The sequence below is a fragment of the Anastrepha obliqua genome, chromosome 5, assembly GCF_027943255.1.
Source record: "Anastrepha obliqua isolate idAnaObli1 chromosome 5, idAnaObli1_1.0, whole genome shotgun sequence".
NCBI classification, from domain to species: domain Eukaryota; kingdom Metazoa; phylum Arthropoda; class Insecta; order Diptera; family Tephritidae; genus Anastrepha; species Anastrepha obliqua.
In genome coordinates this window covers 49,877,526-49,893,706 of record NC_072896.1, presented here as the reverse complement: position 1 = coordinate 49,893,706, position 16,181 = coordinate 49,877,526, and the positions used below count along the sequence as shown (strand labels likewise).

The window sequence follows — 16,181 nt, the reverse complement described above, 5'->3', positions numbered from 1 at the left end:
ATTCGTTTATTTGACCGACCGTTCATAAGAGAATTTGAGTCATCGATTGACCACCAGGAGGCTGCACCCGCCACAGTTAATTGTTTGGGCCGCTGTAACCGCAGATGCGAGCTCTCCAATCGTTTTCATCGAGCCTGGCGTCAAGGTAAACGCGCAATATTATCGCGAAAGTATTCTGGAGGTTGCTTTGAAGCCGTGGGCAGACAAACATTTCGGAGATAGACCATAAACGTTTCAACAGGACTGGCTGAAAAACAACGTTCCGAACTGCATAACGTTCTCTCAAATTCACAGGACGCGAATCAGATGGATTATTCTCTTTGGGCCATTGGGCCATTGTGGGGAGCCAGATTCGAACTAAAAAATTCACCAGTCTCGAGACGCTGAAAAAAGACTTTGTCCGCAAGTGGACCAAAATACCTGCAAGTCACATTCGGACAGCTTGCGATTCGTTTCTGGACCATCTCAAGGCCATAGTCAAGGCAAAAGGTGGTCATATCGAGCAAAAGTAAATTTATTCTTGGTTTTGTATTATTTTTTCACATTTTTTTGAATTGAATAAAAGTAATTTTCCACACTAAATTTATGGCCTTTTTAGTTAGTCACACTACGAGTGCCGGACCCTGTACTTGACAAATGTCAAAGATGAAACAAAAAAAAGGTACCTTCTAGTAATTATTCACTTTTGAAAGACCTTTTGTATGCGATCGATCCCTTTTTACCACTAGTCCGGTTTTTCCACATCTTTGTGCAATTCGAGTTATAATAACTGAAAGAATAAAATACTTAATTTTTCAAATTTATATCGCCGCAAATTCTTCCTTGTACGAAGCGTGCCCAACTCTATTAAGTGCATGATAGATATGTTTGCCGGTGTGTGCGTATGGAAAATATGAAAAGCGTCCGATAAATACGATTAAGCGTGTGCTGTTCGCACTTCAACCAATCAACCCCACAGCCAGATGCCATTAAGGAAGTGGAAAAATCGACAAATTGCTTTTTCACACCACCCATACACCGCCATAATGCAAACAGGACAATGCATAAACATATCTACAGACATACCCACACACACACACCATGCACTCCCACTTACTTAGAATAAAGAGTGTGCGGGCTGAATGTAGCGCACTTTTGACATAGCAAATCATAGCTAGTCACTAGTTGCTAGATGACTTATGACATACGTACCTGCTGCTACTCCCGGCTGACAGCAGTGGACAAAAATGGACTGAAATGCAATTTTGTGTATTTTGAAAAGAAATTCAATTTACTTTTAACAATGCTGATTTTGATGTACTCCAACTACCTTTTAATAATGGGATTTAGTTATTACATTATTGAATATTTTTGACGTTGGCGATTAGTGAAGATGATGTCAAGCAAGATGGGAGAGTAGATTTTGAACGTAACGGATTTTCTTTCAAATAAGTGAAATAAAAACGTATGCATTAGTTTCATAAATTTCTAAGTAAATGAATTACAACGAACGTTTAGAAGTTTTTATTGCTCCCAGCCATTTCCGTTGAACGTATGTATGTATGTATGTATGTATGTATGTATTAGCTCTCTGGCAATAAATTTAAAGGCATTGCTATCAATAAATTTACAAAAGCTAAAGTTGATTGGCCCCTCGGTTGCAAATCTTTGCTAACATACTCGTATAAGCGTGCATACGCACATATGTAAATATGTAAATTCGACTTGAGAGGTTCTCAAGAAGGGAGTTTCTATTGTACAGCAGCAGACACTTTAGAAGCCTACCTAGTCGTACTATGGCATATACGTGTAAGCACATACGAGTATGTACTATATGATAGAATAGGGTGCATCACTCTATATACAAAGGGAAGTGCTATGGTTTTCCATCGAAATTATAAAAAAACTTGCGCCAAAATATTTCGGAAAAATATGGAGATATACAGTCAGCTTTTTAGTTAGCCATTAAGTTTTGTTATAGTCAAGAGCAAGTTTCAAGCGGCTCAAAAATTACGTTGATTTTTGACAATTTTTTCTGCTGACGGTGCTGGGTGTTTTTCTCCATATAACGACTGCTAGGTTTTTTTAATGGACTACAAAACTACATACTCGAAATTTTTATGAATTTTGTACAAAGTTTGAAACTTTGTATTATATGGTTTTAGTTGTAGTCTCAACTATATTTTTATGAAATACTAATTGAAATTAAAAAAATAAATAAATAAATAGTAAAACTTGTTAGTATGTGGTCTAGACTTTCTTTTCACGCTGACATTAAGTGAGCTGGAACGATTTGAAAATATTATATAATATCTCCAAAAAAATTTTATTTTTGTGAATAAAATTAGTTTTTAAAAATCACCTCATCAGATGATAGAAAAGTCAGACAGAATTAATAATATAAATAATTATTTTTTGCGAATAAATGGTGCGTGAAGAAGTTGATTTTCTGAAATAAAAAGGATGAGAAAATACTTTTCCAATGATACCTGATATGCGGTCAAGATTTGGCTAAGCTATTCAAGTTTTCCTTAAACCTATCTTTCGCAGAAAGTCAAAAATAGCATTAAAAACTTGCTTATTTTAAATCCGTTGATTCGTTTTTTTGAAATTCTGATGCAAACCCTTTAAGCTTAAATTCTATTATCTGAGATTATTTTTGAGCAAATATATTTTTAAAAACTAGTTTTATTTATAAAATATTCGATTTTTCGAGGTATCTTCAAAATAGTTCAGCTCAGGTACTCGTAAGTCGTAATACATATTTTTCCAAAATATTTTGCCGAAAGTTTTAGAATATAATAAATTTAAAAATTTTAGTGCAAAAGCGAAACTTCTTTTGGTTAGGCGCCCTAATGTACAGAAATGCTTGCGAGGTATGATAATTAAGTTCCGGATATGTAATTACGTTTTAGAAGGGAACTAGAAGGGCTGCATCATTCGTTAACATATTTTTGGAAATTCCCTCTTTCCTTGAGTACCAGACGCAATTTTGCGTTTTTCGGAAGTAACTTTTTTAGTGGCGTAGTGGAAATGTGTTAAAATCGACCCAAGGCGACGGTAAAGATTAAAGAAGTCTGGTAGTCGCCACAGACGAATGACATGAATATTTTAATAAGACTCCGAGATCCGCAAATAACACCAGCAGTTGGTGGAAAAGGATGAGTGGCGCCCAACGAAAGCAAGGAAATCCAAGTCGGTTAAGAAATTTTATTTTCAATTATTCGATATTGCCCATTTCGACGTTATCTTATTCCCTAAGGCAGAGTTTCGCAAACTGCGCACCGCGAGCCTATCTCAGCGGGTCCGCAAACAAAAAAGTTTAATTATAATTTACAAAGTATTGAGAAAATCAGATTCATAGGTATGAGTTTTAAAAATAAATGTAACGAATTTTTTGTTTAATTTATCCCCAAATCATAATCAGTCTTGGTAAAAAGATGGCTACTAGGTAAAGAGTTGGTTGATGCTATCCTAAGATGAAGCTGAACCTCAAGGAAATTCATCGTGGCGGCGTACAAGATAAAACAAGCTTGTTCATGGTGTAGTGTTAAGGGAAGCCCATTGTGAAAGTCGATAATAGAATTATGCTTTGCTTGCATTTCTTTGACAAATTCCCGGTATTTAATTTCCACACCTTGTACTTGTAAATATAATCAAATGTGTATACAAAGTATAATCGTATGTTCACATGTATTTTCGTCGAAGTCCGTACGTGACTGCGACACAGTTTCGCTGCATATCAATTTCTTATATCCATTATACAGAAGCATTACTTGTCACTAATATTACAATGATCCGATACTTAATTTATTTAAAGCATCTTTAACTTTCAATTTCCACGTGAAAGTTTACAAAGGCCATATGCAATACCCATTTTCACTCCTAAAGAATTTTTCGAATTATTGGCAAAAAAATAAAAATTAATACCATTTGGTAATAAAAGGTCTTTCGAAAGTGGCGCCTAGATGTCAGTAGTAAATAATTACTAGACATTTCCTTTTTTATGTCATCTTTGACATTTATCAGACAGATGCACAATTTTACCCATGGACAGACAACAAGACAGAACTACGCAGAAATGTCGTGAATTGATTCTTTCAAGGTGTGTCTTCATCTTTAGTGATGAAAATTGCTGCATCTGGGGAGAAAAAAACTCTCGAGTAATTTCAGAAAGTAATGCATCCACTAAAATGTACTGTTTGGTTCTCGGGCTGGTGGAATAATTGGTTCGTTTCTCATCGAAGTTGAAAATGAAAGAGTCATTGAGTCATTGTCAATGGCCATCTTCTTCTTCTGTGGAAGAATAAATAGAAATAAACTCTGCACATAATTTTTCTGTTTCTGTCAATTCGCAAAAAAATCTGTCCAAAAAATATCGGGAATTGTTCATTTAAAAAGCGCGTGTTACACATATAGTATTAGACATACTTTTATGCTGGAATGTTGGTACAACTATCCTCTATAGTGTCGCAGAGTTCGAGCGTGATCTGTCAATAAGCTTGTTTTTGGTATTTAATTATATCAGTCAACTGCAGGTGTGCTCGTCGATTTTATCGAACAAAGAATTTGTCTTAAATTTTGTGTTTTAAAAGGGATTTCGTGTGCCGAATCGTTGAAAATGTTGCAAAAAGCTTATGGCGATTGGGCTTTATCAAAAACACGGGTCTACGAGTTCTATAAGGCTTTTATAGAGGACCGAGAACTCGTGGAAGATTTGCCACGCTTTGGTCGACCATCAACGTCTTCAACGAAAATGTCGACAAAATCAAGGAAATGGTTCTGGGAAACCATCATTTGAGGGAGGTATCTTGTGACCTTAGCGTGTCTCATGAATCAATTCGCAACATTTTACACCATCAATTGGGTATGAGACGCCAAGACGCGTGGATGCTCGACTCGTGCCAAGAGAGTTGAATTTCTCACAAAAAATTCATCGGAAGAAAGTGGCTGAAATCATGCTTGAGCAAGTGATTTCGGACCCAACGTTTATCCAGCGCATCATAACAGGTGATAGGACGTGGGTATATGAGTTTGACAAGTAAACCAGTTAACAGGCGGCTGAATGGCGCTATCCATATGAGCCGAAACCCAAAAAACCACGTCAAAGTCGGTCAAAAGTCAATTCGCGAAAGTCATGCTACTTGTTTTCTTTGATTATCATGGTGTTGTGCACTCGGAATTCGTTCCAAATGGTTCTTCGATAAATACGGTAAATAAAGAATATTATTTGAAAGTTATGTGACGTTTGAGTGAAAATATGCGTGGAAACGGCCCAACTTGTGGAAAGAAAACTCATGGATCTTGCACCATGATAACGCATCGTCTCACAAAGCTCATATTGTGAACACTTTTCTGGTCAAACACTCGACAAATGTCATCGAGTAACCACCGTATTTAGCCTCCTGTGACTTTTTCATTTCCCCAAAACTTATTTCTTCGAATGTAGCCTATTTTGAGGGCGACAAAATGAATTTTGATGATTAAGCAATTACCGGTACTTTTTGACAGAATGTATGTATGGGCTAATTTTCTAATGTTTGCAAATATGTATTATACCAGATAGCGGTGACAAAAACGTAATACATCCAATGTGGCGTGGCAGCGATTTAATAGATTAGTTAGCTAAAAATAATAGCTCATTTTACGACCTTTTTAAAACTCAAACTAAGCCAACAACAGAGAATAACTCAATATCGCTTATTGCTTAGTGCCTAGAGGTAATTACATACTACACACACATACATAAGAGCACACAACCTCTACTTGTAGTGCTGGTATGCACGTGCTGCAGTTTATGTCGCAAGCGGAGAGAAATATTTGGCATAACAAACTACTTTACTCTGAAATAGCCCGTGGCAAAATACTCGGGATAGTGGTGAAGCACAAGTGGAAATAACGGACTAACGGACATAGTTGCATTACCTTAGTCGGTGGTGACAACCAGGCACATCTGTTGCGCCATTTGCGCGCGCGTGCAACGAAATATTTGGGCTGTTGCAATTGTTGATGTGTTTGCTCTGTGCTGCTGTTGCTGCTGCTGTTGCTTGCGTTGCTATTGCCACTGATGCTGCTGGTATCTGAGCTGTTGATGGAGGGTGCTAAGCTGGTGACTCGACATGCAACGTGCGGCAATAAATCTTCATAAATGATTTCATTAGAGTTGTAGGCGCGCGATGCACGCTGAACCCGCACTTGCCGCCGGGCACGTGACTCCAAATATTAATAAGCTGAAATGACATTTACATGAATTATGGGCCAAACGAAAAATTTTGGGCTACCAACTACCCTATGTTTGTATGTATGTATGCTTCACATTTGTTTAGTGAATGTAGTTAAACTATATTGTGAAAAATAGCATTCCAAGGAATTATCTGAGAGCGGTTATATTTAAAAGTGGTTAAAGTTAATTTTTTCGTATACATTTGAAGATACTGAGCCGAATGCGCTTAAATTTAAAAATATTGCTAAATGTTAATCAACCGTTGTTTTATTATGCAACAAAACGGGGTTTTTGATTTGTAGAATTCTTATTCTCTTACACCACATAGCGTCGGTTTGTGCGAGAGTAGCATTTTTATTTTTTCTCAGGCTACAGTTCTGACTACCTTTAGAGAAATCCATGTCAATTCTGTTAGCCAAGCGGCTATTAAATCTCTGAATGGGGTTGTCGCTAATTCTATCATTGCTCGCAAATGCGAGCAATATTTTAACGAGAAGCATCCACTTGATATGGGTGACAGGGTATAGTGAAACATCAGAGAATTGTAAGGCAGACAAATTAGTGAGAGACGGCCCTACCACTCGCCTCCCTCTTGGTATGGAGATTGTAGGCATACCCTTCTCAACGTGGTACATGTAGCATTGTCACATTCGGATGTAACGCTACAAAAAGGACTTGGCCAGCATGGCACGTCAGGCGCTCAAAGGCGGTCAAGGGAAAACTTCTCTGTCTCAATCTGTCAGACATATTCTCTGTCACTATCCGGCGTGGCATGCCACTAGGTTTAGATACTTTGGCTTAACGTTTGATTGACCTGATTGTGCGCCCCTAAGTGCTTAATTTTAATTATATAGTATTACGAGGAATCGAACCAGCTCCTGGTGGGGGCATTTGTAAGTCTTCATCCTCTAGTATGTACGAGCCTAGAATTATGTATCTCCTGTGACCTAATGCTTCACAGTTGGTGATTAAGCGTTTCATCACAGTAGTACCTGCAGATACTAGTACTAGATAGTCGTATTGTATTCAAATATTTATTGCAGGCAAAGTGGCCTGTAAGTGCTCCACCGAGTAATCTGAGGCTTTTTTAGTCTACGGTTAGAGCAGATTTTGCTCTGTTGGTATTCAAGTTCAGAAACTTTTTGGAGTGATTAAGGCCGATTGTGTTGTTCCACTATTATTTGGTTTTTATTTGGGTCCATTTTTTGGTTTCCCGTTTTAGGCTGTTTTTGTTAAAGCCAAAAAATGGGGTTGATCCAATAAGCCTTTTTTGGCATAAAAGTCTGCTTTCTCATTTTCTTAGTGTCCTGGTACCCAAATCAGGGAAACCTGGTTGAGAGCCGCCAGTTGTTGATTCCATTGTTACTTTCTATATGGACTTTTGAATTGAACGTAAAGCTATTTAAGGCTTTCTTGAATGATACTCAAGAATATAAGTGGCACCCAGATCAATGGGTCTGCGCTTACAACAAAATGCTTTAATGAGGAGTAGCAGGTAAACTGCTCCTGTCGTATTTCAATGGATCGGTAACGGTCTAAGTGATATGGTTTAAATGCCGACTACCACTTCTACCTACCTACCAGGTTACTGTTATAGTTCCTAAAGTATAGTCCTAATCTCCTACCTTTTCATCTGAATTGTGCTTTCTGATATTGATTAGTCGGGTTATGGAACGATGTATCTTGCCTGAGAGCTTAGATGTTGCGAGAATTCATGTAATATGCCTCCAAGTTTAAAAGAAATAAGAAATTGGCTTCAGTGTTCTCTATTCATAGAAAAGTTTTTGGTCGGCTAAAGCCCTACGAAAAGCCCAAAATACTAAATGATGATACATACACACATACCAAGGTTGCCTTTTAAATTTTGCGCCTTTATTACACTATGGCTTTGAGTTTTAATTCGATATTTTTATTGAAAGCTTGGTATTTATTAACATAAACTTACATATAAAGTTTTCACCAACGAACCTAATTTCTTCTTTTTTCAGAGAGTTGAAAATTCAATCTCGCCCAAAAGATGGGATTAGAAGTGTCGTTTCAGAATCCGTCCAAAGTTAGAGAGATGGCACTACCGGCACGTATCGCGGTTATGTTTAGTTAGTAGCATCTCTTGGAAGAACACAAGTCAAGTTTTAGAAAGATCGGTATATTTCTTTGAGTTTGGCATTCGTTTAAATCCAGAAAGTCGAGTGATTTCCCTTTTCCATCACAACAACGCAACAGCTCACACCTCAGTAGTTGGGGTCGCAAAATTATAGAAATAGAGTTCCAACTCGTTTCACATCCCCTCTATTCTCCAGACTTGGCTCCGCCAGATCCCTCGGACTACTATTTATTTCACAATTTGCAGAAATGGCTGGCGGAGGGTGATTGTAACAGGTGACGAAACGTGTATATAGGGGCATGAGTTGGAAACAAAACAATAATCGACTTTAGGGGTGCTCCAAGATGAGCATAATCCAACAAAAGATGTTTGCGGAAGAAGCATCTCAAACCAAATGGGCCCAATTGTACCACTAAAAACCTTGTTTGCCAGAAGTTTCTGGAAAATTAAAGAAAACCAACCGCCGCAGACACCAAGACAATGTGAGGTTTCACATATCGGCTTATAAAAGAGTTTTTGAGCACTCAAAAGATTCGCTTTACAGCACTGGTTTCGCACCTAATGATAGGCTCCCGACTATCGTAATACTAAACTTATAGGTAATGGAGTCTTAACATATAAAACGGGTTAACGGTTATATGTAACGGAATCGATATAGATATAGACATATACAAACCAAACTCTTCAGAATGACGAAAGGAGTCGATTTAGTTATGTACTAATACATACGTCCGTTTGTCCGTGCGTGCGCACGAAAAATCGAGCAAAAATTAATATCTTTGAATGAAACTCCGTACATATATTACCTTTTGCCCAAGGTATGCCTTATAACGGTAGTTTTCATAGAAGAAAAAACGTAATATATCTGTTATAAAAAGCAAAATTTCTCAAAACAAGAAATACTACGCAAGTAAAATATTGAAAAACGAACGATGCAACTACAACTTTTTGTAAATGCGTGTATTTCGATAACGACTTAATAAAACTCACCCAAACTTGGTATATATATCGCTCCCCACCTCATTCAGATTCGACATAAATATTTGTGAGATCGTATAGAAATATCGCTCCCTTTTTATAAGCTAAGACTAAACTACCGCCGGTCCCTCTGAAATTGAATGCTTTAACTCTCATTGTTTATGAGATTATTTTATTCATTCCAACCATTAACAGCCAGTCCAAATTAAATATTACTAAAATCTGCATGGATATATAATATAAAATTTGTTCTGGACTGCATTTAGCTTTCCATATTCTCACCAATTTCATTAAATTTCGGTTCACCAGTATTTCGCAAATGCCTTTACCCTGAAAAATTGTACAGGTTTGCTCATTTGTTTTTGAAACATCAAACTAGACAAAAAAATACTAGTTTACAACTAGAATTTTTTGACTGAAATCGAACTAGTCCGAAAAAAACCAGTCTTGTGTCGATTATATATATAATTGGTACGTACACCCTTTTTGGGTGTTTGGCCGAGCTGTTCCTCCTAATTGTGGCGTGCGTGTTGATGTTGTTCCACAAATGGAGGGACCTACAGAGTCAAGCCGATTCCGAACGGCAGATAATTTTTATCAGGAACTTCTTCATGGTAGAAATACTTTCAGAGGTTTGCCGATTATTAAACGTTTTATTATTTTAAAACAAAGTTTCGAATTCTGTATAAAATTTGTAAAAATTCGGAGATTTTTATCAAAATTTCAAACTTTATTCTAAAAATTTTTGGAAAATTTTCGGAAATACAATGTTATAGATCAGTGAATTTTGGTAGAGTGCAAATTGGATGTGGTTCAAAAATAAATAAATTAATAGACAAAACTTGTCAATATATGGTGTACCCTATCATTTGACATTAACTGTTATTAAGTATCCAATTAAATAAATTACTGTGAAAGATAAAAGAAATCTTATTTATTGTACTTGAAATCTTTTACTTTTGATAGCAGGTAATGAAAAATACTTTTATTTAATCTTTCGTATGATAACAATTTCGAAATATTTATATAAGACCAATATTATTAGCAAATCTAAGGCTGCTAAATAAAACTAGGTAATTAGGCCGCCGTAGCCGAATGGGTTGGTGCGTGATTACCATTCGGAATTCACAGAGAGGTCATTGGTTCGAATCTCGGTGAAAGCAAAATTAATAAAAACATTTTTCTAATAGCGGTCGCCCCTCGGCAGGCAATGGCAAACCTCCGAGTGTATTTCTGCCATGAAGAAGCTCCTCATAAAAATATCTGCCGTTCGGAGTCGGCTTGAAACTGTAGGTCCCTCCATTTGTGGAACAACATCAAGACGCACACCACAAATAGGAGGAGGAGCTCGGCCAAACACCTAACAGAAGTGTACTCGCCAATTATTTATTTTTTATTTTTAATATTTAAAATTTGTTTACATTTTAAATAATATATAAAAAGGTTTTTCTTGTATTCAAGAATTTATTAAATTTTCTAATCAAATTAATGATTTTGGACTAGAATTTTTTTTTTTTTTTTGAACTGGTATGTGACTGGTATATTTTTGTTCGAAATCTAACAATTGGCCATGATTGGACATTTTGCACTACCACTAAATCGCAGCACCTCTAATTTTTTAGTGGTAGTTAAAATAAGTGTTTCATTATCACTAAAACTTAAGTTGTTCAGTGTTTTAACTATCAAGCTTATTAGAATTAATTGTTTAGTGCGCTATGCCCAAACCTGCAATTAGCACCTCGTAAGCCATCAAACATCTAAAAAAATACCAGTTGCTTGTATGGAAAAAAGACAATTTCCTGACTAATTGGGTCTGCGATTCAGACTAGTTATGAGGAATTTGACAACAAGTAAATTTGACTAACGGGTTTGTATGTACATATCTACCATACATGTGAAAACATAAGTTTTGTAACCGCTAAAGACATTCCACATTTTAAAGTAGTTCTTTCACCCATACATATTTATAATTCATTTTTTTTTATTCTTCTAACAAATTTCAACGCCCCTGTGGCGCTGACCTGGCACTCATATTTTCCTTTAGTCTCCCAAGCATTATGCAAATATTGCGGAAATTCGAATACACATACATATGTACCTGCCTGTATGTGGTCGCCTTTAGAAATGGGTTACCTCTAAACAAATACTAAGTTGTTGATCATTAATAAGCTCTTTCAATTGCCTGCTCATTCAGTTGGTAAAGAGTTTCTTATCTTTTTAGGTTCTTTTGATAATGTCGCCTATTTAAAGTTTGCATACCGTGCATTATGCATACATATGTACATCTATATATGCACTACATATATCTGAAGTGATACAAGATGAGTTAACTTACTAAGCAATAAATTTCCATACAGAAAAATACATTCGCACCTTTTGTACCCAGTGGATAGATGTGCTGGTGCTTTATTATAATGTAAGTAATAGGCGGACAACAAGAGTTTTTTTTTTTCAAAGGGGAGGAGGGATGGTTTTCCATAAAATTCTTTTAAAAATATAAATAACGAATATATTAAATGAAAACTGAGAAAACTTAAAAACATACAATACATTCACACAGATACAAAAAAACACGTACAACAAAAAACTATGTTATGGTTTCGACTCAAATTTTTGAAAAATCCTTCCATCCAAAAATATATAATGCTTCGTTCAACAGCTCTTGTGACGTTGTAGTTCTTACATATATTTTGAGTCTCCGAAGTAATGAAAAAGATCATTCATTCTTACAAACTGTTATGTGAATAGAATAGTTAATAAATTATATAATATTTACTCGTATTTGGCAATATATCTTTTTAGCGGTCTCCATAGTCGAATGAGTTCGTGCGTGACTACTATTCGGAACTGCTTAGCTTCGAGACTCCGGTTATGAAATACCTAATGATAAAAAACGTTTTTTTCTAATAGCGGTCGCTCCTCGACAATGATAAGCTGCCGAATGTATTTCTGCAATGAAAAAGAACCATAAAAAACCATCCGACCTTGGGAGGGGGCAGAAAACTGTGGGTCCCCCCATCTCTGGGGTGACATCAAGCCGTACACCACAAAGTGAAGGAAGATTTCGGCCAAAATACCCAACAAATGCTGTAAGCGCCTGTCTTTTTGGCTCATTTCAATGAGTTTGAAAACGGTTTTTGTCCTCTACGTGGACTTTATTGTTGAACAGCACTATTTTATATTATTTGGAAAAAAATTTGTTTACCAATTGCTGTACTTTTTAATTGATTTATGGTGCTAAGTACGATGAATAGTGATATAGGAGGTGTTTGCTCAACAAATCTAAATAGAACCAAAAAATATAAAGTTCTCATCCGGAGGTGGTTTCTCAACTTAGAAACCAACATAAAGAGCAATGTTAGCCGAAGAATAACGCTCGCCAATAGGTGCTATTTTGGGTATTTATGTACAAAGTGGCTCAAAATTAATCGCCCTATCGGAAGATTTGTACTTTTTGCCAATGGCGTCGTACTTCAATAATATTTGACACTTAGGAACTACACAGCTGCAGTATACAAACAGAGAAGCAATGGAAGCCATAAAGGTTTAAATAAAGATTTCCATCACTTAATTTTTTTTCATTTTTTTTTTATTTAGTAATTCATAAACAAAATTGGATGCTCAATCTTGCACAGATGAATGCACGTTGCCGAACGCAAATTAGAATGAACTAGAAACTCTTCTATACAAAATGTGTGGCCCTGCCGCATAGACAAAGAGTGCTTAATGAATCGCAAAAGTTTTATAATGTCACGGATATGGATGAACATCGAAAGAAGGAGTGATCAGGTACACAATGGTTTAAATAACTGGCAAATTGTGTTAATAGAGAAGTAGTTGAACTTATCAACACCCCTCTATCTATATAGATGTCATACTTCTACAGTGGAAAGAAAGTATTTTTGGAAAACTCACTGAAAATAAACGAAGAATTGATATCGTTTTAGATTTCTCTTTGCATACAGTTTTCTCTTTGCATACAAGTTTTTCTTATCCAAGACTCTTGATGTTGTCATGCAAATGAGGAGACCTACGGGTTTGGTTCTTTTCTGAATCGCTGATGGTTTTCATGGGCAGCTTTACTGTAGCAGAAAAGCACTTGGAGGTCAAATTTACCCTAGAATTGAATAGGCTATAAAACTGTGAGCCCATACAATTTTCTAAAAATTCCAAGTATAAAGCCTGAAAACTTAATGGAAAGTCAAAAATTTTCTAAAAATTCGGCATAAAGTTAGAAACTAGAATTTATTTCGTTACTGCTATAGAATAAAAAATGTATATTTTTATAAAAATTAAATTTTAATTTAAATCAATATGGAAAAGTGAATACATATGTATATAGTCAAAAATTTATATGCGGTGACCTTATCACTAAGTTATATATATATATATATATATATATATACATACTATATATATATATAATTGGCGCGTACACCCTTTTTGGGTGTTTGGCCGAGCTCCTCCTCCTATTTGTGGTCTTCGTCTTGATGTTGTTCCACAAATGGAGGCACCTACATTTTCAAGCCGACTCTGAACAACAGATATTTTTATGAGGAGCTTTTTCATGGCAGAAATACACTCGGAGGTTTGCCATTGCCTGCCGAGGGGCGACCGCTATTAGAAAAATGTTTTTCTTAATTTTTGTGTTTCACCGAGATTCAAACCAACGTTCTCTCTGTGAATTCCGAATGGTCATCACGCACGCACTACGGGGGCAGCCAGTAAGTTAGTCACTTTAAAAACCTATAAGATTTCTAAAGGAAAACAGAAGAAATTTACAAGGCGTTAAAAACTATTGTAAATTCCTATTAAAGAACTAATTGTAACATAACTGTTAAAAAGATGAATATGAAATATGCGCAGCAGTAATTGACCGATAATTTACCGCCCACTAGCGCTTGCTAAACCGATGCGAATGCCCGCAAACCCTTCATTCGCCAGCCAATGCAAAGGTAATCCACAGAATCCAAACAAACTCTAAACCAAGAGCTCTCGTTGCACACACATACCATATATGTACATACATACGCACATCCACACACACATACATGTATATTGAAGCGTGTCTTATGTGGGCGGTACAATAAGTCTGCGATTGTCTGTATGGATGAAGCGTACGAGCAAATATTAAATTTATTATTGTAAGCTTCTGTATGTAGTACGACCGTCGGTGTGGATCGTTTGGCGCGTAAGTAAATTCATATTTATTTTAGTATTATTTTTGTAGCATCTGCCGCCTAAATTTAACTGCATATACTTCAGTGAATTTCACCAATATTCAACAAACTCATGGAAACAGTTATACTCATACATACGAGTACATATTTACACTTGCATTTGTAACCGCGATCGTTTGAGTGCGAGCGATAGTTTGTGTTATTGGGAAGGTGAATTATTGTACTTACCTTGCATGGCACCACCCCAGCAGAGCCAGAAAAGCGCCCACTTCGCGCTACAAAAACGTTGTAAACACTTTGGCCGAAATTTTCCCCAGCCAAATGATTTATCTGGTTCTTTGTTGGTCATTGCTCTAGGCGAATGGGGCGTGTTCAACACGCCCACTTTAGGTAATTCAATAAAGATTGTGTCGATTTGCGGAAAAATGTCACTACTTAATCCATTTTGTATTGGATTGGGGGCTGCAGTGATTGCAGATTTATGGTTTGTTGGTAAAGAATTGTTTAATTGACTCGAAGTCGCTTCAGCAGCCATTGTTTATTTCAAACTAACGTCCACTAAAATATAAAAAATTAGCATCTAATTTATTTTTACTTTATTTTATTTCAACTATGTTTTATTTTATTATTATCTAACCTTAACTATTTTATTACTTCTTATTCCTAATTTAATTTAATTTAATATCAATTTTTTTATTTTTTCCCTCTAATTTTGTTTATGAAATTGAATTAAATTTCATATAATTTTGTTTTATTTTACTTTATTTTTTTCTAGATTAATTCAATTTAGTTTGATTGAATTTATTTTTTTTTTTTTACTTTACTTTACTTTTACTTTGTTTTATTGTAATTTTATTTTACTTTATTTCAATTTCAACTAAATTAAAGTCTTATTTTATTTTGTATTATTTCAATTTTATTTTACTTTAATTTACTTATTTCATATCAATTCAAATTTTATTTTTACTTAATTAATTTAAATTTCATTTGGATTTTATTTTACTTTACTTTATTTATATTTTATTTTATTATATTTTATTTCATTTTATTTTATTTTATTTTATTTTATTTTATTTTATTTTATTTTATTTTATTTTATTTTTTTTTTTTATTGCATCCCAAAGAAGGAGTGTTTTACATTAATTGGCGACAGCTTTGCTGCAAGCCAATAATTTATACAATAACAGGTACAAAATATTACAATTAAATAATTATATATATAAATATTATACAAAATAGTTAACAAATTTTTATTTTATTTTATTTTATTTTATTTTATTTTATTTTATTTTATTTTATTTTATTTTATTTTATTTTATTTTATTTTATTTTATTTTATTTTATTTTATTTTACATAATTCATTTTTATTTTATTTTGCCTTATTTATTTGAATTTTATTTTATTTTGAATGAATTAAGTCAATTTAATTTCAATTTAGTTTAATTGAACTACTTTCTTTTTTATTTCATTTTGAATTAATTCCATCTTGTTTTAGTTTAATGCAGTTTAATTATTTATTTATTATTATTTTTAAATTAATTAAATTTAGTTTTATCGAATTTATTTTACTTAATTCTGCTTTAATTTTTATTTAGTTTCATTTCATTTCAATTTTATTTTATTTTACTTTATTCATTTTTGTTTTATTTTTAATCTTATGTAATTTCAGCTAATTTTACTTTAATTTAGTTTTATTTTATTTTGTATTATTTCATT

At 34.6% G+C, this 16,181-nt stretch overlaps 1 protein-coding gene across 1 annotated transcript in view; it reads right to left on the bottom strand.

The window, feature by feature from the left end:
• The window catches only part of LOC129247856 (solute carrier organic anion transporter family member 4A1), a 38,136-nt gene extending 23,137 nt beyond the window's left edge, over nt 1-14,999 (bottom strand). Inside the window, exon 1 of the mRNA XM_054887210.1 lies at nt 14,693-14,999. Coding sequence (XP_054743185.1) covers nt 14,693-14,999 — 307 coding nt within the window. The remainder of the gene's footprint in view (nt 1-14,692) is intronic.
• Nucleotides 15,000-16,181: the final 1,182 nt, after the last annotated feature.